Source organism: Trichosurus vulpecula, chromosome 9, assembly GCF_011100635.1.
Source record: "Trichosurus vulpecula isolate mTriVul1 chromosome 9, mTriVul1.pri, whole genome shotgun sequence".
Classification (NCBI taxonomy): domain Eukaryota; kingdom Metazoa; phylum Chordata; class Mammalia; order Diprotodontia; family Phalangeridae; genus Trichosurus; species Trichosurus vulpecula.
Window position 1 is genome coordinate 3,017,794 of NC_050581.1, and position 25,490 is coordinate 3,043,283.

At 39.4% G+C, this 25,490-nt stretch overlaps 1 protein-coding gene across 2 annotated transcripts in view; it reads right to left on the bottom strand.

Moving 5' to 3' along the window:
- ADCY9 (adenylate cyclase 9) overlaps window positions 1-25,490 on the bottom strand; it is a 183,794-nt gene that overhangs the window by 16,427 nt on the left and 141,877 nt on the right. For both annotated transcript variants that reach the window (XM_036738071.1, XM_036738069.1), the window contains exons 6-9: window positions 18,836-19,044; window positions 7,085-7,244; window positions 5,575-5,723; window positions 4,409-4,450 (exon numbers count right to left, since the gene is read on the bottom strand). In XM_036738071.1, coding sequence (XP_036593966.1) covers window positions 4,409-4,450; window positions 5,575-5,723; window positions 7,085-7,244; window positions 18,836-19,044 — 560 coding nt within the window. The remainder of the gene's footprint in view (window positions 1-4,408; window positions 4,451-5,574; window positions 5,724-7,084; window positions 7,245-18,835; window positions 19,045-25,490) is intronic.

Consider the following 25,490-nt stretch of genomic DNA (forward strand, 5'->3'; position numbering starts at 1 on the left):
GGAGAGTATAAAAAGAACACTGAACTTTAAGGCATTAATCTCTCTTAAATACAGTTTGCTTTTCCTTATAAGCATAGATTCAACACGTAACTTTCAGATCAGTTCTGCTCCTTTGTTTTCTTTTGGCTTTTCTGTTCTTTTCTGTGCATTTAAACCTTCTTCAGTGATCCATTTTTTTCTTCAACCTTACCACAACCTCCCCTTCTCCCCAACTCCCTCTGCCCCCAACTGAAAAAAGAAAAAACAAACCCCTTATAACAAATATATATAGTCAAGCCAAAGAAATCCTCACATTGGCCAGGTGTGTTTCATTCTGCACCTTTAATCCATCGCCTCTTTATCAGAAAGTGGGTAGCGCACTTCATCATCAATCCTCTGGAATTGTGGTTGGTTAATGCATTAATCAGAGTTCTTTTAAAAGTTATTTTTCTTCCCAAAATTTCATTCAGTATCAGTTCACACTATTTTCTCAAGTTTCTTTGAATGTATGCCTTTAAATATTTCTTATGGTACAATAATAATTCCATTATATTCAGAGACCATAATTTTTCAGCCATTCCCAAACTGATAGACATCCCTGAGTTTCCAGCTCTTTGTCATTACAAAAAGAGTTGCTGTAAATAGTTTTGTACATGCAAATCCTTTTCCTCTTTCTTTGATCTTTTTGGGGCATGAGCCAAAGGCAGTATCACTGAATCAAAGGATATATGTAGTGTAGTAATTTTTTTGGATATAGTTCCAATTGCTTTTCATAATGGCTGACCAATTCATAACTTCTAGAAAATAGTGTGCCTATTTTCCCTCAGCCACTCCAAAAATTACCTTTTCTGCCAATTTTATGAATATGAGATAGAACCTCAGAGTTGTTTTAATTTGTACTTCTCTAATTATTAGTGATTTGAAGCAATTTTTTTTTTCATATGGCTGTTAAGAGTTTGAATTTCCCTTCCCAGCTCTATTCCTGACTTCTGGACTAGGATGAGATGCCCATCTCTCAAGCTGCTATAAGGGAAACAAAACCCTACAAGTGGGAACTTCTTTTAAAATTTAGCTCAGGTACAACCTCCTTCAGCAAGCATTTCCTGGTTCCCACCCCCACGCCCTACCTTCCCCAGTCACTTGTGTTCTTTCTCCTCAAATGATCTTGCACTTACTAGACTTACACGTTGTATCCCCCCAAGAGGGATTTTCATCCCTGTCTTTGTATCCTTACCACTTAGTACAATGCCTTCTGGACACAGAAGTTAATGGTTAATAAATGTTTGTTGAATAAGTTAATGTTGATGGAACTGTGAATTGTTCCAATTATTCTGGAAAATACTTTGGAATGACAAAATAAAAGTTATTAAAACCGTTTAAAGTCTCTGATCCAGCTGTCCTTTTATTAGGTTTACACACTGAAGTTAAGGACAGCAAGAGAGGTTTCCCTGTGTAAAAATGTTCAGAGCAGCAGTATTTATGACAGTAAAAACATGGAAACAAAGTATGTTTTACACAAATGGTGTGTTATCGGACAAATCGTGATATGAGACTACACAGGAATATTAGGCATGAGCAAAGATGGATATTTAGAATCTGAGAAAAAGGAGAAACTTTTATGAACTGATACAGAGTAAAGAAAGCAGAACCCAAAGAAGCATGTACACTACGACAATAATGCAAAGTAAAGCATCAGTAAAAGCAAACAAATCCTGGGTCAAATGCAATTGACAGCAGTAGTTCCAAAGTACTAAGGTTAAAACATGTACATTCTGTTAATTTGTAAACTACAAAAATGGGAAGTCATGTCCAGGGCTTCCTAAACTTTTTCCATTCGCAGCTCCTTCAGTGCTTCTTAAACTGTGGGTCTCAGTCCTATATGGGGTCATGACCCACAGTTTATGAAGTACAGCACAATTTACTATAGTTGTACTTAACCTTTTTTGTGGGTCAGTATGGGGTGATTTATTGGGAAATAACTACTTTTTTCATAACAAAATATATCAACTGAAAAAAAGTCACAGTTATGCCTGAATTGTCATGGGAGAAAAGGCGGAATAAGAGTATACCTAAACTCCTGCATTATCTGTCCAGTTGCTTTTGGGGTCCCTCCTGCTAAGATTTCCATTCCTTAAGTAAATCAACTCAGTTTAATCTTTGAAACTAACACAGAGTTGTCCCTGGGATCCATTCTAGGTAGTTGAAGAGAGAGGAGGGAAGATATGGGGGAAAGTGGTATGATTAAGGAGTTGAGAGTCCCGAGCAATTCCTTGAGTTAAAGGGGAACACAGCTAGGGGAAGATGAGGAGGAAGGCTATGGCAGGAGGTGGAAGAGTGTTGTATGCATAGCAGCCAAAAGAAAACCAAGACTGCAGCAGAACCTGTAGAAATGAATACTCAGTTTTTTAAAAAATGGCAGATGAAAATACTTTAACATATAGTGATTACTCAACATACATAATTTAATTCTATAGCTAGCTTGGCTAGAAATCTTCTTTCTATAAAAGACAGCTGCTTCCAACTTGACAACTTCTAGAAGAGTGTTATTTATACATTACACAAAGGGCAAAGAAAGGTCAAAATTGCATTCCTATTTTAGAAGACTAAAAGCCAAGACAAGAATAAAGGATTTTATGTAATTTTAGTCAAAATTTATATAGAGATACGTATATATATATATATATATATATATATATATATATATGCATGTGTATGTATGATGTCTCAAAATTCTTAGTGCAGTTTTAAGCTATTAAGTCTTAAAACTGCATTAAGACTTTTTTTGGGACATCCCATATATATGAATATTTGCCCTTCTGTTCTACCCTCCAACTCATACTCAGGTTGCAAGTACCCCCAAAGTATGTATGTGGGACTGACAACAACAGAGTTCCTGAAATTTGGGGGGTTTTCATTTAAAAACAACAGAGCAGGAGCCCCAAGCAGTAGATTTACCTTTAATAGTCAACCATTTTAGACTCAATTAGTTCAAAGCAAAGGCATTTATTAAGATGGCATAGTAAGAACATCAGCTACAAACATTCCCGTAAGCCATACTTTACCACACAGCATCAGGAAGAAGAGCGGATACATCCACTGGTAATGAGACAGACACACACAGGGAACATATATGACCAAAGTAATCCATGTCTCTGGCACTGCAGAGCCTTAAAATAATTCTTCTTCTCATGGCATCCTCAGGCCGCTTCCCTGAGTGCAGTACATTTCCCGGGGAACTTTGCTCAGCTGAGGTCCCTGAGCCTGCTTCTCTCAAGAGCTTGACTCCCAACACTGATTCTCTCTTGAATCCATGAGCTACTTATCTTCTCTGCTGCCAAGAGTCATTCTCCCCTGACCCTACTCCCTTCTGGGCACAGTACCTCCTGTTGGACAAGTAGCTTTCTCTGAGTCCTTCCTTTTTAGATGACTCTCCTCTCTGCTTCCAGGATCATGTTTCACAAAGTTCTCTTGTCTCAATTATGTTGAGAGCTGGCAAGCTAGTTTTTAAAGGCACAGTCAATCTTTGGCAAACTGCCCTTCTAATTCCATCAAGAAAGAACTCCTTCATTTCTCGTAAAAGTATAACAAAGTGAAAATCCATCTTTGTACGCTTCAAGATATCACCACCTTATCTCTTTGTTACTTGCCTCTTCTGTGATTACATCAGTTTGGCTGGGGAGGAGGTCACTTGATCAGAAGTATCCTGACCAAAGCCTCCCCAATGTATATATTTTCAGGAAACCCATATATAAGCTGTGATATAACTTAGCAATTTGAAAAAAATGAATAAAAGGAAATAAATTTTCTCTCTCTTCACAATACACAATTCATATTTATATAGGGCTTTAAAGTCCACAAAATAATTTGCTCTCAACAACCCTGAGCTGGGCAATGAAACTACTATCACCATTTACAGATGGAGAAGCTGAGGCACAGAAAAGTTATTTGTCCAGGGTCACACAGCTAGGAAGTGACAGAGATGGGACTTGAACTGAGATCTTCTTACTCTTGGATGATTTTTAAATTTTTTATTTTTTTAATTGTGAACTTAAACATCAACAAACATAAATACAAGTAAGAAGAGAAAAAGAAGACTGTAAATGAAACCATGACTCTCTATTCCCTAAGTTTGGGTTTTTTAAGAGCGTGTTAAATTTAACAGGATAGTTCTAACACTGCCCCCACTTCCCTGTGTGCCTCTCTGAACTATTCTCTTCTTTGTATTTCAAAAATGTTTTACCGATGCTCTTTTCTGTTTTTCATATCACTATCACTAAGCGTCCACTTCCTCTCCTACAGTAAAAATCCTCCCTATGAACAAATAAATATAGTCAAACAAAAATTCCACACAATCCCTGTTAACACAGTGATTATTTCCACCATTCGCCACTGTCATTCTTCAGAGATGTATACAATACAAAAAGCTTACCTGAAATTCTGTGCTGCATCTAAGTGGGAAGTTTCTATGGAACTGAAATACAAATGCAGGGAAAAAGAAATTTTAAAATAAAGAAGGCGATAAAGCAAGTTGATAATTAGTTAATAAATTTCTCTACTTTTTGAAATATAGAGATGGCAAGCAGCTAAAGACATTATATTAATATGGTTTAACCAAAACTCCCGGTGGAGAGTCATTTTTAAAAAAGGCACAGACAATGGAGCTGCTAAGAAGATTCCATATCACATACTGAAAATATGTGGGGTGAATGACTGTGTGCGGCAAGCCCACACAGAAAAGAAACACTTAAAAAGCCGTAACTGACTTCCTTCATTTTGAGGAAGCAAACAAAAACTGCTAGTGGCTAGAAACCCCAAATGTCTTTACACACGCACATATCCCCAGGGAAAAACTAAAGATGGGATGCTCAAGACAAGAGTCGAAAGCAGTTGAGGTCCAATATATTGTTTGGAGAAGGACTTACCTTTTACACGTAAAAGCATGAAGGGCATTTAAAAGGCACCCAAGACAAAGCATATCCCAATTTTATCAAACAAGACCCTCTTTAACCATCTAAACAAGTGACAGGGAGCATCCTGTTATCTAAATCAGTGGCTTGACCACATATGGTGACAGCAGTACTGTATCTCTGCTGATTTTTGATGTAGTCAGTTGAATAAGTATGTAGTAAGTAACTTTTCTGTGAAAAACCCTGTGCTAGATGCAGAGGCTATAGAGATAAAACAAGATATAGTCCCTGCTCTCAAGGCCCTTACCATCCAGTAGGGGCATACATAATGCACACAGACACAAAAGCTATTATACAAGAGAGATCACAGAGAAACAGGAAAGATTCAAGGAAAGATAGATAATTTCTAGCTGAAGGGACAAAGAGGCAGTAACTTGACTGGGCCTGGAAGGAAAAGGACAATTTCAGCAGGCAGAGATGTGAAAGGGGGAATAAACAAAGAATAAAACAGTTCAGTAAAACTAACCTACGTATTGAACAAGTTTGACATTATATACAGTGTCCCATACTTCAGATTCCACCATCTTTTATGTTTGTGTTGAATTAAGAGCTATTTCAGAAGCAACAGTTGGCAGTGCAGGCAATTTTGTTTCAGTGACTGCTTTGATCTGTCGCAGCCATAACTTACCTGTCTGGACACAAAGAGACATAGAGTAGAATGACGAGCACAACTCCAACAATTGTTGCTAATGATGATCGCATCCAGAAACTAAGCTGGCAAAAATTACAGTATTGCACAATGGTGATCAGGACTGCAGAGCACATAAACATGGTATACTGCAATGAGGGGGAAAAAAGCAATTTCAAATTTAACTCAAAGTTTCAACAGAACTTCCTATTGTAAGAATTTAACTGAGTAATACTATTCAGTGAATATTAATATGTGAAAAAGACATAGTTTTCCTGAAAAGTTACATAGTATAAGGCCAAATGACAATGCAGAGCTTTAGGGCAAGAGTGGGCTTCAGAAGTTGATTTACGATCAAGGAAACTGAGGCCCAGAGAGGAAATGATTCGCCCAGGATCATATATCCAATAGATGGCACCACTGGGATGGGAAGCCAGCTCTTTGACTTACACTATAGTGCTCTTTTTACTATGACAGACACTTCCTGTTCCTAAATCTTTATTCCTGTTCTCCAGTTCTTCCTTCATCCTCCTCTCAAGCTTGCTGCTATTTATTCAAGTACCGGCCCCCTCCACGAAGCTTTCCCCAATAAGCTCCATCCACATTCATTTATTGTCTTTGTGCTCTCTCCGTATACCTCTCTAACACAGTTTGACAAGAGGCTGTTATTTTTACGCTTAGTGGATCAAACAGTCTTCTAGACTGTCATGAAGTTCACTGCCTAGAATTTTAAACAAGTTTAAAATGACAGGTTAAAATCAAGTTTCCCAAGATACTCCAAAGCTTATGCTGATGGGAAGGGAAAAGAAGTCGTCTGCAAGCATCATCATTTGAGGGTTGCCACTGTATCATCATGATGCTTTTCCTTAAAGCACCCTGCTGTGAATAAATCAAAATACAATTTGGTTCTAAAAGCATGAAAAACAATCAGGCCCTTAGATACTCATTTTGCATTAGCTTGCACTAGAGATACACATAGTTTTCAAGTTGGTATGAATCCACAAATTATGGGGTTCAATTTAGAAGTTCTTTTCTTGGTAAATTAACAGTTGATACACGTTACCTGCATACCTGCGTTAATTATAAAGGTTTTATTGAATTGAATATTTGGTGGGTTTGAATTTGGAGTTTTTACTTGGACCCTTGGGACAAACTACTTGAATTCGAGCCACAAAATATTAGAATAATAATAATTCTAAACTTCTACTATACAATTGAATTGTACTTTTCTTTTGGGAGGTTCTTCCAAGTGCTGAAGTAGGATTTGTAAGTCAATTAGTTAATAGGATTTAAGGAGCACTATATAAAAAGGATAGAAGCCGAACCTTTATCCCTAGATCTCTTTCTTAAAAGTTTACTTTTTAGGAAGACCGTTTATTTAATGTTTTTTTAAAAAGGCTAGTGATATCTAAAAGAATGCCCAAAGTAGCCTCAAGCTTGTAGATGAAAATTAATAGAAGTCCCAACAAAACACAGCAACTAAGATAGGCAAGCACAGTAATTGACTTACATGTATGTTTGTTTCAAATTCAGAGGTAAAATGTGAATAAACTGCAAGGGCTGGGAGTGAGACCAGGATTGCGCCAATGAAATGCCGAGGTAGCCAACCAGCTATCACCTCCAGCAGGTGCTTAGTACAAGTCATTACCTCCTCAAGGAAAAATGCCATTCTGTAACAAATAAAGTCACTAAGTAATTCAAAATTTTAACATACACTGCAAACACTGTTTTCCTGCATGTAGGTCAGTCATAAAAACAGGTAGGTGCATATATGCTAGACAGGTTATGTAGAAAATAAATTGGGCAACAGATGGATTGCCCAGCTAGAGTGCTGCATTCCATCAGACCACAAATGGAAGGCAAGAAGGCTGAAAACTTGATACAATGAACAAAGTCTATCTACTGAGTCAGCGATGGAAATGGTGAGCACCAAATTACTGATTTCAGTAGTCAATCTGCATTCATAATATAATACACACAGCAGATTTTAATTTATGTTGAATGAGAGTTGTTCCAAATTGTTTTCTTATTCCATAATATCCCTTGCCTCTGTTCCCTCCTCTCTATTCCCACTGCCACTGCTGTAGGAAAAGCCTCAATTATTCCTAAAGCCTCTTGATAGATCTTTGTACCTTTACTCTCTCTCCTTGTCAATCTATTCTTCATACCACTGCCAGACTAATTCTCCTTATGTATAGATCTGGTTATGCCACATGCATAGATTTGGTTATTTCTTTACTAAAAAAAAATCAATGACTCCTTCAGTATTGCCTGCCAAATCAAATTCATACTTCTTTGCTTGACATTCAAAGCCCTCTATAACCTGAGATGCATCAGTGTTGCAAATATCCACATCAATGAAATTATAAATCCTTGAATTCTTGAAATACTATAAACATAAAATATAAAATACAAAAACTATGTGGGAATTTTTCTATATATTCAGCTTTGGTCTGATTCTTGCTAAAGAACAGTATTAACTTTTAGTCCCCACAGTATAAAATGGATGTGGAGACCTCATAAAAGCAAAGCTACAAACAAGTTTAAAGGTAGGCTACCTGAGAAAGAGGAAGACCGATGAAAACAAGATTATTCAATATGAAGACAAGGCTGAATGGTACTTTAACGATGACTTTTAGGAACAGAAGGAGTTCAGAGAATGATAGGTACCTGCTCCAATGCTCCTTTGATGATATAACAAGAGAAAATGGATTGATACTTTAGCAGAGCAGTAGGCTACTGTATGCAAACACTTACAAACGTCACATGTCACAATGAGGTAAAGGGCCTCTTCAGAGCTCCCACAGGGGTTTGGGGAACGGGAAACTGCAGCAAACCAAGTAAGAGGCTAGGCGGTCACTGTTTCTCCTTAGTTTTGAAGAGGACCAAGGACATCATGGCATGACGTCTTGACCCATGTGTGAACCGGATTTAAGTGAGGCACAGTTGCACCGAGGCATCAGTCTTACTTTCCCTTCCAGAGTAATTGAAGGCCAGCGGCAAGACGAAAGTCAACACTAGTGGAGATGACCCAGGATGCAGCGGATGACTTTGGCATCTTCAATGTCTGACCAAGTTCTAAGCACCCCACAGTGCCTGCTTCCGCTGCCTTCATAGCCACTGGAACAAATTGTTCTCATCCACCCATTCCAATGGAGGGAGTCTTCATATACTTGGGGTAGATATCCCTCAACTCACTAACAGGTTTGAGGCCTGTCAGTTACCCTTAATCTGGTTTAGCCTGTCTACCAACACAGTTTTCTTGGGGTGTGACTGCTGCTCCAGCTACAGCTTCTTGCAGCCACAGGCGAGAACTGATTGACAGGTGGCCACCAAAGGTGAATGAGCAGCTCTGAAAAGGGCTCACCCTCACAACAGAGGTGCTAGTCCTCTCTGAACACCCCATATATCTCAAAAGGCTACGCAGAGCTCTTGTGAGAGATGAGAGAGAGGAAGTTTCAAGAGGCAGGGGTGGAAGGAGAGCTAAGGAGACTGGAAAAGATAAATGGTAAAGGAAGGTGCCAGGAGATGAAGAGGGACCCTATTTGAGACTCCTGAGTCTTTGGTTCCCAAGAAACAGGACTCCCTAGAGACAGGGCTTCTGTGGTTCCATTTGGACCTCATTGATGATGGCGAGAATGTGGTCTGGGGTTTCTGTGTTATCTAGTTCCAAAGCTAAGAAACTTAGCAGACCCAAGGCTGGATGTTATTTTCAAATCCTGGCTGTTGGTCTTATATAGGAGCTTGGGGAGTGCCAAGAGAAGCCTCACAGGCCTGTTTTTCCTGTTCTATTGGTTACAGTGTGGGTCTGAAAGGAGTACTTGTTCCCTGGAAGTTGGGAAGGTTGCATTTTGGGAAGTGGGTAGCAAGAGTGTTTGTAGCTTGAATCTTATCTATTATATCTCACATTTATTTTGAGCAAATGTTGCTCTGATACCACATGATTAATTCTGATTGGCTGAAGTGGGTTTCAGAGGGAGAATAGAGACCTATGAGCAGTGATTGAATAGAAGGTGAATCCAAATGAGTTTTAGGCACCTGAATACATCAGTAGGGCTCAACATTATCGCTCTTCTTTTACCAGGATGGCTCTAAATGTTCTCTTTAACCTCTGATCATCAGTAAGGAATTTAATAACTAATACACAAAAATTCTCATTGACATCTCCCTGAGAATAGAAAACAGTTTTAGATAGCTCAGATAATACAGATATTATTTTATCTTCCTTCCCATATCTGTTGAGTGACCAGGATTGCAACCTCAGAATCATTCTCAGTGTTTCCCCTTCTTTTACCACTCACGTCTAAACAGCTGCCAAGTCTCATCGATTACACCTACACAATGTATTAGTCCATCCCCTTCTCTTGGTTAACATTGCCACCAGCCCAGTTCAGGACCTCACTACCTCTCACCTCAACTACTGCAACAGCCTCCTAATGGCTTGACCCTTTCCCATTAATCCTGTCCAAAGCTGTCACTTTGATCATTGGAAGGCACAGGTCTGACTGTGTCATTTGCCTGCTCAAGAAGTTCCAATGGCTCCCTCTCGCCTCTAGGACAAAATATGCACTCCTCTGTTTGTTGTGGAAAGCCCCTCCCAATCTGGCTAGAGCCTACCTTTATGGGCTTATTAGACCTTATGTTCCTGAATGGGTTCTAAGCTCCATCCCAACTGTCCTGTTTGCTCTTCCTATCTACTGTCTCCAGGCCTTTGAATTAGGATGTCCAGAAATATACTCCCCTCTCATTGCCACCTAATAGAATCCTTAGTTTCCTTCAAAGCTCCACTCAAGGGCCTTCTCTTACAGAAATTTCTCCTAATCCACCCAGATATCAGCGTCCTCTGCTCCCTCTCAGTATATTTAATTTTATATGTACATACATACACACATACATACATAAATATGCTTTCCCTTCATCAGGATGTAAGTTTTTGTTGTTTTTTTTTTGCAGGGGGAAGGCAGGGCAATTGGGGTTAAGTGACTTGCCCAAGGTCACACAGCTAGTGTGTCAAGCGTCTGAGGCCGGATTTGAACTCGGGTCCTCCTGACTCCAGGGCCAGTGCTCTACTCACTGTGCCACCTAGCTGCCCCCAGGATGTAAGTTCCTGGGAACAAGGAGTGTTTCATTTTTGTCTCTGTATTCCTCGGTATCTGGCACACAGTACACAATAAATGTTTCATGAATTAAATTGAAAAAAGTCAACTTCACAAGTCTGAGACTGGGGAGGCATGGCTAGAAAGCAGTTCATTTGAAAATAAAAATTGGGGATTAAGCAAACTACACACTCGATATCAGTTAACTGTGATGCAGCAGTGAAAAAAGCTAACCCTCCAAGCTAGGCCAGTGCAAAGGATGAAGGAGGTGAGTCTAGTCTCACTGGACTGTGCCTTGATCGGACCACACCCACACCCAGAGTACTGCGTTCTGCTCTGGGTACTATATTATGGGATGGGCAGTGATAGGCTGGAAAGGACCAGGATCATGACTCCGGAGGACCAGCTGCAGGAACAGCAGATGTTTAACCTGGAGAACAGGAGAGAAGCCATTGTCTACAAGAATCTGAAGAGCTGTTCTATAGAATGTCCTTGTTCTGCTTAAAGTGGATATAGGTAGGACGTAAGAAAAAACTTCCTAACTGTCAGAAATATCCAGGATTTTAGGGTTAGGAGGAACCTTAAAGGGATCACTTCTTCCTTTTTTACAGATAAGGAATCTGAGACCCAGAGAGCCTGACTTGCTCAAGGTCACGAAAGTAATAAGTGGCAAAGGCAGAATTTGAATTCAGGGCCTCTGACTCCAAATCCAGCACTCCATTTATCTACTCTAACAGAGCCTCTAAAGGTTTTTGATTAAAGGGGCCATTCTCTGACTCACTTCTGAGGCCTAGTCACTGAATGGGTGTTACCTCCCTCAAAGCGAGAACCTAAAAAGACCTTAGCCTGAGAGGGCCAGGGTCTCCCACTGCATCCTGGGCCTTCTCCAGTAGTCCTGGTGAATATCAGCTCACTGGACCCAGATGGCCCTGGAGGAGAAAGTGAAGCTGGTGACCTTGCACAGCACCCCCTCACTCAAGTCAAAGTCAACTGCAGGTCATGTCATCATTTCCCTGATGTCCTGGTCCTTTTCCAGAATGAAGGACAAACATGATAGGACACCTTTGGGAAGTAGTGGGCTACCCCTCACTAAGAGTCTCCAAACAGAGGCCGGATGACCTCTTGTTATGAATGTTTTAAAGGGACTTCCTTCAAGTACAGATTGGATTATTTGGCTTCTGAGGTATCTTCCAACTCTGAGATTCTGTAATCTTTCTAATAATTCCATAAGATTTATTGACTATTGGAAAAAGTTAAGGAAGGTTGTAAAATTTCCTTCTCAAAAGGTCTTAAATATTCCATAGATTACATTCTAGTTTGTTTAGAATACCCATGATCTCGAATAATTGTAGGGGAATGACCTCAAACTAAGAAGGCCAAGACAAAAGAAAATATTTTGGAGGATTTTGAATATCAAAAGCTGTGGAGGAGTCAGGCTGGATGAAGATTAGGAAAAGGCCACTGAATTCACAGTTAAGAGATCCTTGGCAACCTTAGCAAGAGCAACTTCAGTCAAGTATAAGGATGGGAAAACAGCTAAGAGCTTGAGAAGTGAGAGGGAAGTGATACAACATATACACAGATAAATCCAAGGCAATTTAAGGAACAAGAACGAACTACTGAGGAGAGAAGGAAAGCTTTGCATAGTAAATAGCATCTATGAACTGAGCCTTGGGGGAAACTAGGGCTTTTAAGAGGTAGAAGTGGATAGGAAACAAATCCTCAGCATGAAGGACAGTCCATGAGAAGGCACAGAGACAGGATATGGAAAATCAAGTTCAGGGAATTGCCAGCAAGTCAGTTTGGGGAGTAATATGAATAAATTGGGAAAGGGAAGTTATAGTAATGTCACTGAAGGTCTAAATGACAGACTGAAGATTTTGTATTTTAAGTTTAGCCCAAGCTCTAGTACTACTAACAATAGACTCTCATGTGAGATGGATTCGGTGAGGCAGAAAGTCATGGTATGGGATCCAAACATTGAAGTACCTAAGTTGTACTTATTTTAATACTTTTGACCATTCTATTAGCAGTTAGGTGAGTAACATAATCATTGGGCCAGAAGATGGCGCTAAAGGCCAATTTTAGAAAATTGAGTCATGTTGGGATTTTGAACAAAAATTAAATTTGTGTATTAATTCTCTACTAGGCAAAACCAGAAACAAGGCCATTGATAAGGAGTGCAGACGGACAGATAATTTAATCTTTCCTGCATCTCAGTTTCCTCATTTGTAAATTATAGGGTTAGAATAGATGCCCTCTAAACTCCGCCCCCCCCATCTATGATTCTATCATTCCAGGTATGAATCAAGTAACGTATTTGTCTGTTACTTTTAAGCTGACAAAAACATTCTCACACCAATAATTTTCACACAGTGTAAATATGCCTTCTGACAAAACTATAAAAGCCATCCTGCTTCATATTAGTTTATTTGATAGGTGACATAATTAATGGAAACAGACACAAAATTCTCAACAATGTCCTTGCCTCACAATAGAGGGAACTGTAAGTAACAGGTAGGTGTCAATGATAGATACAAGTAGTTCCCCCCTTTCCTTGCTTCCAATACAACTAGCTTCCCTCACTGGATCTGACTAATTAATATCTGCACTGCAGTGCTCCTGTAGTTAGCATTTTGGCCAAAGTCCTATGACACATCAGTCTGTCTAGAGAGGTTATGTTGTCTTAGCATTTTTTTAGTGGGGAGGTAGTAGCTTTGATGACCCTAGAATTGTTTTCAAGGCTACCAGACAACAAAGTACCTCTGGATTGAATACAAAACTTGGGTAAGGACAGCTCTGAGGTCAGTGCCTATTCTGAAACCTCAACCCTAGCTGTTGGAGGGCAATCTATATCAAGGGAAAAAGCACACTTTTTTTAAAGGTATTTGGGTCATGCAAATCATTCCTCCCCCTCCCCCCATTCTCAGCACTCCCAAACTTATAGTACTTTAAAAAATTAATCATTAATTGAATATTTATTATAGTTAATATATTAGCTCAGGCAGCTACGTGGACAGTGAAATAGAGTATGGGGCCTAGAGTCAGAAGACTCATCTTCCTGACTTCAAATCTGGCCTCAGACACTTATTAGCTGTGTGACCCTGGCAAGTCACTTAACTCTGCTGTTTCCTCATCTGTAAACTGAGCTGGAGAAGGAAATGAGAAACCACTCCAGTATCTTTGCCAAGAAACCCCAAGTTGGGGTCATGAAGAGTCGGACACACTGAAAAGGACTGAATTAGCTTAGATCAAATTTCATAGACTCAGAATTGGAAGGGAACTTAGAATTCTAGTCCAAACTTCCAGCCAACAGAGGAATCCTCTCCATAATATCCATGCACATGGTAGTCATCTAGTCTTAGGCTGATCATTTCCAGAGTGAGAAGAAACTCACTTTCTCATAAGACAGTCTCTGTCTGATAAAAGAACACTGTATTTTTTTTCCAAGTATGCACTCCATAATTTTGAGGGAGCAGATAAGAGTAGGGCTGGGAACCAGGAAGACATGGGTTCAAATTTCACCTTTGAGCCTCCTGGGCAAGTCACTTAGGAGTTCCACTCTCTTGATGCAATCACAGTTTCAGTCCCTATGTGTATTTTATAGCATGCTTGGGGTCCTAGTGCAACGTATACTTCTACCTAACTTACTGGATTTGAAGCATTTAAATGATTCTAGAAGTTTATTATATATGTTTTTGGAGCTAGAGTTTGGTATAAAGGTAAGAGGAACAGGCTTGAGGTTAGGAAGCCCTCCGTTCAAACCCTGGCCCTGGCACACATTAGCTGTATGACCTTGGGCAAGTCATCTGACCTCTTAATGCCTGAAACAATCCTTTCATTCTTTGTGCTTGTATCCCCATGGCCCACCTCAGTGCCTGGAACAAGGCAGATCCTTAATAAATACTTGTTAATTAATTGATGAGTTATAGGCAATTTATGGAGCTACATCACTAGAAGGAGTTTCCACACAGGAAGAGCCATATGCTAATAAAGCCACAGCTCTGAACAAAAAACAATCTTTGCTTTTATAACATATTCTTAATAAGTTATGATTTATTCAGTCCTTGGCTAGGTGCGTTGTATGGAAAAGTTCAGTCTATTGGCAACGATCTACTTTATGGTGCAGTTACCAGAAATGCATTGTGGGGGAAAAGTAGAGACTGCCTGAACCTGTAAACCCCTTAGTAAAGCCTACTAAATATGGGTTTTTGTAAATAATTGTACCTCCATTAGTCTCACCCAAGTAACTAGCAATTTTTATGTCCAAAACAATAACCAGGATGGAGGAAAAGCGCAGAGGCTTATTTAAGGTATGGCTTAGGGAGGCAAGTGCAGCCCAAGACACCTCAAAGTTTCTAGAATGCTGAAAGCGGAGGAGGCTGTAGCTACTACTTGGGGTTATAAGGACAGGAGAGCAGACAGATGGTGGTATATGTGCCCTCTTAACTTCCTTCCTTAAAACCCGTCGTGGCCTTGCTTTAGTAAAAGGCAATAAGGTAGTACAGGGAACAGACTGCCGGCGCTGGAGTCAGGAAGACCCGAGTTAAAATCTGACCTCCGACACTTATTCCTTTGTGGCCCTGCGTAAGCCTCTCAACAGCTCTGGACAACTCTCGGTTTCTTCAAATGTAAGATGGGGATAATAATAGCATCTACCTCACAGGATCAAATGAGATACTTGGTACAGTGACTGTCACATAGTAGGTGCTTAAGAAGTCTTTGCTTCAATTAAAGCATTTCTGAGATACTATCTCACACCCACTGGAATGGGCTAACATGATAGAAAAAGAAAATGACAAATATTGGAGGGGATGTGGGAAAACTGGGACACTAATACACTGTCAATGGATTTGTGAACTGGTCCAACCATTCTGGAGAACATTTTGGAAGTATGCCCAAAGGGCTATAAAAACTGCGTATACTCTTTGACCCAACAATACCACTACTAGGTCTGTATTCCTGTATGTGAGAAATGGAAGCAGTTTTGTTTCCACGGAGTTGAAAGTACCTCCGCCCTCCACCCCCCACCCCCCACCCCACCCTCCAGCTTTAGCAGAATGTAAGTCAGGTGATTGGTTCTAATCAGAGCTGTGATCCAGCAGAGACCAGGCTTCTGACCAGGTAAAAGGTTAGAGATTTGTACGCATGCTTAATGAGCCATTTGAGGAGGGCATGACATAGGCAGTCAGGGGTTACATCTGGCCAATGAAGAGCCTGGCGGGAGATTCGAATTGGGAGTCAATAAAAGAACTGGCGCCTGTCTGAGTCCTTGTGCTACCTTGTACTCCTCAGGGGATGTATCCATTTATTCTGAATGAATAAAAGTAAAATATAATTAAAACCTTCCTGGATTCCCAATGAGTTTTGTTTATTCCTAGACAAACGTGAGTATATTTATAACATTGTATCTGCAGGGAAAAAGATCTATTTGTACAAAAATATTGATAGCTCTTTTTGTGGTGGCAAAGAATCAGGAATTGAGGAGATGCCCAACAATTGGGGAGTAACTGAACAAGTTACAGAATATGATTGTGATAGAATATTCTTGTGCTATAAAAAATGACAAGCAAGATGATTTAAAAAACAAACAAACCTGGGAAGACTTATATGAGTTGAAGCAGAGTGAAGTGAGCAGAACCAAAACATTATACACAGTAACAGAACATTGTAACAATGATCAACTGTGAAACACTTATCTACCCTGATCAATATAGTGATCCAAGACAATTCCAAAGGACCCATGATGAAAAATGCTATCTATTTCCAGAGAGAGAACTGATGAACTCTGAGTGCAGATTAAAGCATACTTGTGTGTGTGTATGTGTGGGTGTTTTCTTTTGCAACATGGCTAATATGGAAATGTGTTTTGCATAACTTCACATGTATAATTGATAGACTGTTTGCCTTCTCAAGAGGTAGGGGAGGGGAGAAAGAGAGGGAGAGAATTTAGAACTAAAAATTTTAAAAATGTTAAAAATTTTAAAATGTAATCAAGAAATATTTAATGGAATAAATAACTTTTTTTTTATAAAAAAGTTCTTGCTTCCTTTCTTCCTTCCTTCCTTCTTAGCTGTTAAGTATTTGCCCTGTTTTGCTCTAATGTATAGGAAAAGGGGCGAGCACAAAAGTGTAAAGTAAAGCCAGTCAGAACACAACTCTGGTAATTTTCATAAAGGATAAGGGCCATCTAGTGGGCATTATACATGCAGAGTATACTTCCAACAGGAAAGCTAAACTATCCCCTTCCCACCCCACCTCCCTCCACTTTGCATCTAGATGAAGGAGGGAAAAGCAGATTCCATGCCTTCCCTTCCCTTTATTTACGAAATCCCAATCAGGAATTCAGAAAGCCTTCCTTACTTCACCTGAAATTTTTATTACTGATCTAGGAAAGCATATTTCAAACCATATTTGGCCACCCTCCCTCAAGACTATCCCCTCTCTAAACCTTCTTTCAGTCTTGCCATGTTGATGTCCCTGATAAGCAAATCTGACCATATTCTCCCTTACTACATAAACTCCAGGGGCTCCCTGTTTCCTCCAGGATAAAATATAAATTCAAATCCTATCTTTGGTAACTCCAAATACTCTTACCTGAGCGACCTATAAAATGAAGGGATTGGACTAGATGACCTAAAAGGTCCCTTTCATCTCCAAATCTGGGCAGCTAGGCAGTGCAATGAATATAGCACTGAGTTTGGAATTAGGAAAACGTATCTTCATGAATTCAAAACTGGCTTCAGACGGTTACTAGCCATGTGACCTTAGGTAAGACAATTCACCCTGTTTGCCTCAGTTCCTCATCTGTAAAATGAGCTGGAGAAGAAAATGACAAACCACTCCAGTAACTTTGCCACAGAGGGTTGGATATGACTGAACAACAAATGTCCGAATCTATGGCCCTGTGATTCTAATATTTTTTCATAAAAGATTAAGTACTTTCAAGTAAAGGGGCTGATTAGATGATCTGTAAAAGTACCTTAGGATTTTGTGAATTTCAAATATCAATGAATTTCATATCTCTAGCCACTTAAAATATCGACAATATCATCAAAACTGATGACACTGTCATAGTTAACTTTTTAAAAAATAATCCAAATGATAATAATGTCTCAGCATATTTCCTCAGAACAATCCTGCTGATGGCATAGGAGAAACGGCGTAAAGAGACTACGCCACCGATTCAAATTTTTATTGGAGACATTATTTCCACATTTAATAACATAGTTATCCTTTAAATAAACAATGAAATGAACATAACACACTGGTAAATACTCATGGGACTTGTTTTCAGTTTATTGGAAGGAAGATGCTTCTAGAGGTGACATCCTGGGCAATAGATAGCACTGTTAAACACGAGCTGTGGTTACCACAGCTGGTTAAGAAGACTACCCCTACAAGGAGGAAACAGCCATTTCTTGGATGAGAAGAACAGGATTCTCAGCTACTATTAATGTCCAAGCTCCACTGTTCTCTCTCGGAGTGAAGTATTGCTTAAGTACGTACTGAGTGTGCAAATTAGCCATATCAGATAGAATAATTTATGTTCTAACTGGTCCACTGTGAGCAACTCCCAGAGACCATTCTATGTTTGACCTCTCAGCTAACTTTCAGGTTTCGTCCTCTTGTAATCATGCTGTTTGGACACCCTGATCAAGCTCCCCAATTCACGCTGCAGTTTCCTCCAGGGACAGAGATCCTTTGTACAGTTTCCTAGCTCATACTCTCTGAGTGAAGCATCACCTTCACAGCAGAAGTCCTGTCCTGTTGCAGACAGAAAGGATGACCCTTCAAAAGACTGGCCAAAGACCTCTGAACCTTTTCAAGGAGCACTCTCCCCGATCAATTACACTGACTAAAGAAAACCCTCCCGGGTCTTTCTCCTCTTTAAACAAATTGCTAACATAAATCTTCAAGTATCTTTTCCCAACTGAGATATTCCCCATCTGCTAGGAGTGGGGAGCCTCCTTTCCTCTGATCCAGATGGGCACATGCCTTTCCAGAGGAGCATGCCCTCTTGATCCAGGAAAGGCTAGGGCCATTGAGGGTCCCTTTTCCCTAGACAAAGTGTGGCTAGAGAATCCATCCCCTACAGGAAAACTCAAAGATAGTACCATGTAATCCCAACCGAGATTTATCATGCCAAGGTTCCCATTCTTTACCTAATAGAAACGATGAGGGAGAACACTTCCAACAGAACAGCGATGATGAAAATCACAACTGCAGCTGGCGGGGGAGGGGCAGAAGCCATCCCATGTTTTAGGAAGCAGGTGATGGACAGAATGAGGAAAACTGTTGTTGACAAAAACACATCCAGGAGGGAACTGAAGGTAGCACTGGCAAATGTCTTCACAGGAGAATTTTTTATAACCTGTTTTGAATATGGGAAAGAAAAAGGAAAAGCATGAATAGCTCTTACATTCCCATTCATTTCAATTCAACAAGCACTTATTAAGTACCTTCTATACCCCCCAAAATGAAATGGTCCTTATGCTTAGATGCTTCCATTCTACTGGAGAAACACAACAACATACAGATAAAGAAATACAAAATATATACATAGTAAATACAAAGTAATTTGGAGGGGCATGGGGTATTAGCTAGAGATGGATCAGAAAAGGCCTTGTGTAGGGGGCAGTACTTATGCTGGCCTTACAGGAGCTAGAGAGTCAGAAGACAAAGGTGAGAAAGCAGAAAATTCCAAGAATAGGGGATAGTTTATGCAGAGGCAGGGACCAGGAAGTAAAATACCAAGTTTGGGAAACAGCAAGTAGGTCAGTTAGGCTGAAATGAATGGTGGGAAGTAATATGAAATCAGTCTAGAAAGCTAAGTTGGAGTTAGACTGTGACAGGCTTTAAATGCCACGCTGAAAGGTTTGTTTTTATCCTATAGGTAATAAGGACTGGACAACACGATTAAGACCCATGCTTTAGGAAGATTAATATGGCAGCAGTACAGAGGATGACTGGAAAGAGCAGAGACTAGAGGTGAAGAGATCAGGCAGGAAACAAATAGCACAGGTCAGAGGTTAGGAGGGCTTGAACTAGGCTAGGGGGCTGGCCGATGACAAACAACAAGACTTGGCAAATAACTGGCTGTGGTGGGGGGGGGAGTGAAGGAGAACAAAGAGTCAAGGATAACCATGAGGCTTCAACTAGCAGAACACAGGCTGTTGGGAGGATGGTGGTAGCCTACATATCAAACAGGAAGTTAGGAAGAGAGTAGGTTTTGGGGAGAAGATAGTGAGTAGTTTAGTTTTAGACATGCTGAATTTGAGATGCTTATGGAACATGCAGGTAGAACTGTCTAACAGGAAATTGTTGGTATGTGACTAGAGTTTAGGAGAATAAGGCGTGTGTGTGTGTGTGTGTGTGTGTGTGTGTGTGTGTGTGTGTGTATACACACATTTGGGAATCGCATGCATAAAAAAGCTTATTAAACCTGCGGAAGCTGATGTGGTTACCAAGGAGAGAATGTAAAGAGAGACCAGCTCTAAGCACCGTTAGAAGAATATGCTGCCAATAGTAGAGCCACACCCAAAATGAGATCTCTTTGGAGGCAAAAACAAAAAATACGTGTTGAAAAATCATATTGATTTTTATTTATGCCCAGTTTTTTTGAAAAGCAGATTTGTGGGAAAAACTGCAATCTATATTTAGACCAGTATGGTACATTATATGATTATATTACATATTACCTGTTTGTTCATTTAAATAAAATATCAGCTTTTATGATCAACACATTTTCACAAATAGAACACTGATCACTAGAGCTAGGAGAGACTTTGTAGACCAGACAGTCCAATCTTTATTTTATAGAGCTGGTAAATGAAGCTCAGAGTCACAGCAAGACTCAGACCAGACTCCATGTCTCCTAATTCCTAGTATTGTGCTCTTTTTTCCTAAAATGTACCATCTCCTTAAATGAAAACACAAGTTAATAATCTGTATTTGAAGACAGCTACATTTAAAGATTACACAAAAATGTACAATGTGTTACTGATTTCAATTCACAGGTTTGGATTTGTGCAAGTTGAATCCACAATGACTGAAGTATCATTCACACTATAACATATACACTTTAGGGAGCACAGGATAACTGCTAGCACTCATAAGATTCTACAAGAACTAAAAAATGAACTAAGAGAAAATAAAGTTTTAACGGGTTTCTCTTTGGGTGAGCACCATTTTGGCAAGCAGAGACATTTAATGACTTGTCTGAAGTTAAAGTAAGAGGGCAGTCAGAATTTGAACCTAAGTTTTTTGTTTACAAATCTAGTGCTGTTTCTACTGTATCACATTGATTTTCATCCTATTAATTTATATATATATAATATATACATATATAATATATCATGTATGTATGTATGTATACACATGCCCATATATACATACATATACACACACACAGCTGTGTTATATGCATATATGCACAACTATATACACAAAGATACATCTTTTAAATACACATATTAAAATAGTGAAGTTATGTGAATTTTCTGGGCTCAAGACTCCTGGAACTAAAATACCATCTTGGAATTCCCTGAACCTCCAGAGACTGGCCTAAACACAAATGAGACCACTCCATAAATCCCAAGATTCCATGAGCAGCCCAGGGTATCTCATGGCTGAGGTATTCTGTTGTTAGAGATACAGGGCAACAGATACTTAAAAAGGTCTAGTACTTCATTGATGGACGTTCATTGGCTATCTGCTGCAATGGTATCTGAAGGACATTAAAATGTGATTTTTAAAAAATCCTTCTAATCAGCTCAAATGATGCAGTTTCTTGGCTTTGTGATTTCTTGACATATGACTTTACCAGGTGTTTCAACAATCCGGCTAGCAACTGTTGGGGGTGTAAGACCAATACAACCCCAACAACAAGAATGCTACCAGCATGCTGCAAAAGCACAGGTTTTTTGATCTGCTTAACTAAGGAAAGCTACATGAAGGGTTGACAAGCTTACTTTTAATTCAGCATACAATATCATTCACTTAGTTCAGGGGAAAAAGAAGCACCTTGAACTTCAGAGCAAAAATACAAACAAAAGTACAAACATCAACAGACAGACCTTGTCTGATTCAAATCCCAATACATAGTTACCAGAGTTTAACAAAGTCTCAGCATCTGGGTTTACGAGGAATATAAACTTGGCCAACTGTGGGAGGAGGTGTATTGGAGGAGGAGGAAGAGGAGGAGGAGGAGGAGGGGAAGAAGACTGGAGGCCAAGAGAGCAATCAGTAAGCTATTGCAGTAGTCCAGGCTATATAAAACCAACAAAACAAACAATTCTCAAAATAATTGAAAGCTATTAACAGTAGTATTAACAATTATTCCAAATCACTAATAATAAGAGAAATGTAAATCAACAACAACTCTAAGGTTTCAAGAAATGACAAAAGATGGAAATAGAACCAAGACAATTTCATTAATATACTGTTGGTGGAACTGTGAATTGGTCCAACCACTCTGGAAAATAATTTGGAAATTATGATAAAAAGTTGTTACGAGGGCTTCTTAGCTATAGCTGCCCAGGAGTCTCCAAATGCCACCAAGAGTGAGAGCCCTGTGCAAATGGCTCATCTTCTCTTCTATAGGGTTTCAGACATCATCGACGTCATCTGAACGACCAGAAACTTAAGCTGCTATGATTGGCTCTTGAATTAGCCACGCCCCCCCTTAGGACCCTGGGAGGTTCACATCCACATAGGTTAGGTTAACACCTAATAGGGTTTAGAGCCTGGGGCTTAGCACTTAGTAAGACTCAAGACAGGCATGGTGCTCTGGAGTTAGCACCTTCCTTAGCCAGCCCACCTTGGGCCCCACCCAGTCACCAATCACACCCACATAGGTTCCACACCTAATAGGGGTTTGGGCCTGGGGCTTAGTACCTAGTCAGGCTCAATGAAATACATGGAATTACTCAAAGGAAACAAAGGCCAACTAAGTGCTAAGAGCCCATTTTGCTTACCAACACACCAGGTCTCCAGGCTCATATCACTGAGGGAAGAATGAAAGTGAGCTCACTGCTTAGTAACACAAAAAATAAGATATAATAATAATCAACAGGAGAGTAGGTAGATCGTTAAAAAGAATTTTGTTTCTTATTTAGGTTGGTTGGTTTGCTCTTTGTCAAAACTCAGTTGAATTATTATAATTCATTTTATTTCTACAAACTGTTATTAAGATCCTAACATCTAAAAGGCACTTTAATGGGGAAGGGAATATAGGGATAAAATGTGAACATTATGCAAGTTAAAATGCTTTTATTTACTCTATCTATTTATGTAAATTATTTATTCAAGCTCAATTGGAGAAAGTGGTTCTTATACAGAGAGGGCTCCAGGCTATAAAAATACTTCTCAAAAAGGCAGTTGACCATCCTGCACCTGTCAATTTAATTCATGAGATAAGGTGCATTCTAAAACATTGACCCAGCTCCTTCAACATTAGACACAAAGAATGTCTCTATCTTGAATTCTATCCTTATCTTTTGCTATGGCTGCCCCTCCAACCCAAAGATAACTACTCTGGAATGACTATCTCCTCGAATGTTATTGTACAGGACCCCATAACTAGGATATTGCTCTGTGGAATTCCTTTCACATGTCTTTTTTTTAATCATAGATTTTCAATAGGTTATACTTTCTACTATTCTACTTCCACATTTTCAGACGAATGAATAAAATAATGTAAATGTGATTTTAATGTAATATTTATGCTGAAAAACAATTTTATTCACATTTAGTTATATAATTGACTCTGTTTTCCCCTTGAAGAATACCTCCATAGGGTATAAAATGAAAATCCCCATTAAATTGTGATTTAACTAAATTTCACTGTAGGATATTTAAGCTCATAGTATAATGCTAACATGAACTCAATTTCAAGCGAAAACTAATAATAGGAGAAAGGGGTAATTCTGGAATTTTGTTTGTATATTATTTCAAATAAATATGCTACTGGTTGGGTTTTTAGAAATCTTCCATGGTGTGATACATAGGCGACTGGATTAAGAGTCAAAAACTTTCACTCTAGTTCCTGCTCTGCCACTTAGTGGCCGAATGACCTTAGGAAAGTAACACAATGTCTTTGAGCTTCATTTTCCTTATATGTAAAATGGATATAAGACAGCCTGGGCTGCAGACAGACAGACTAAGGCCAGAGATGTGGCCTAAAATGGAACTGAGGCCCAGAGGGGAAACTGGAGGTGGCTGTGGGGCTTTGGTGAAGGAATAGGTCAGAGTTAAGAGAAGCTTTGAGTCCACAGAACTGGATCCTTCTTAAATTAGGCAGGTGCACCAGAAACTTGAATATTGAGAAATTAAAGACTTGGCTGGAATGTGTTCAGAGGAGTGGGTGTGAAAACTAAATAATCAGAATACTTGGATGAATGAGACAAAATAAGAGAGGCAGGCTCTAGGATATGGGTAGCAATGCCTTCTGGGAATAAGCAGGTCAGGGAAAAATTCAAAGAGAGGGAACTGCGTCAACATGGCTAGTTGGACTGGCATGTGTATAGGGAGGGGAAGAAAGGGATGTGTCTCAGGACTAAGAAATCAGAAAGGGCCAGATGAGTCAGCAGCTGGGATGAGGTCAGAGACAACAGCTGGGATGCTCTATGAGGGGCTCATTGTGCCAATGGGGGGGTTGCTGCCAAGTGTCTTTTAAGGGTGTAGCTCAGGACTTTCCAGGCAGCTTGGCTCTGGGTGGTAGTGGTGGGCGAACTTGTTCTGCTCCACTGGGATAATACAGATCTCCTGGGTTTTATGACCTTTGGTTCAGCAGTCCTTCCAGTTTGTCTTGGGTGGTGGTGCCAGTATTTTACAGTGGACAAAATGAAGAGATAGTGCTGTCACAGCCCGAATGAATACAAAATCCTTCAAGTTCCCAGAGTCGTCCTAGTACAATTAGTCTCCCAGAGCAGTGGACCACTCCTTTAGGAAATTTACATAGAACCTTCACCAATACTTGCCCCAACTACCTTCTGGGGTTTTCTTTGTTCCAAACCTGTGATTTCATCTGTTGGTACTCCAAGTATGGAAATTTCCTCCAAAGCTGAACACTGGCAAAAAAATAGGGAATTGCTTGGGGCACTCAGAAGATAAGTGATTTGCCTATATTTACAAAATCAGTATGTGTCAGAGGCAGGACAGGAACCCAAGTATTCCTGACTCCAGGGCCATCTTTCTATTATGTTTTGCTGCCTCTACCTTATTGTGAGGTACCAAATGACATGTGAATGTGAAAATATTTTGGAAACTGTAAAATAATTTATCAGTGTCAAGTATCAGTTGTAACAGAATTTCTGGAAAATAGTTACAAAATAGTGATAAAACTATTTAGATATTTACATATGAAAGAAAAAGTAGATAAAACATTAGTGAGATATAGAATATCATAATTCCTTATTACAAATTAGGATAATTCATATAACTTGAAATATCACTAAACAATATTGCTAAACATTACTATAATCTATACACAAAATTTCAATTGTGACTTACCTAATGTAGGAATGATATTCAATAATTGATTTTTGAATATCTCCTTTTCAACAATGCTATAGTACACTATATATTTGCATATGTATACGCATATATAGATATACACATGTATATACATATGTGTATGTGTGTGTATTCAAACTTTCTGGGCCACATGCCCTCGAAAATTTGGGCAAGTTCTAATGGAAATTTACATGAGACACAATCACAGACTGTAAGAATTAGAAGATACCTCATAAGTATTTAGTTCAACCCCTTGATTTTACATGTGAAGAATCTAAGTTCTATAGGAGTAAGTGACTTGTC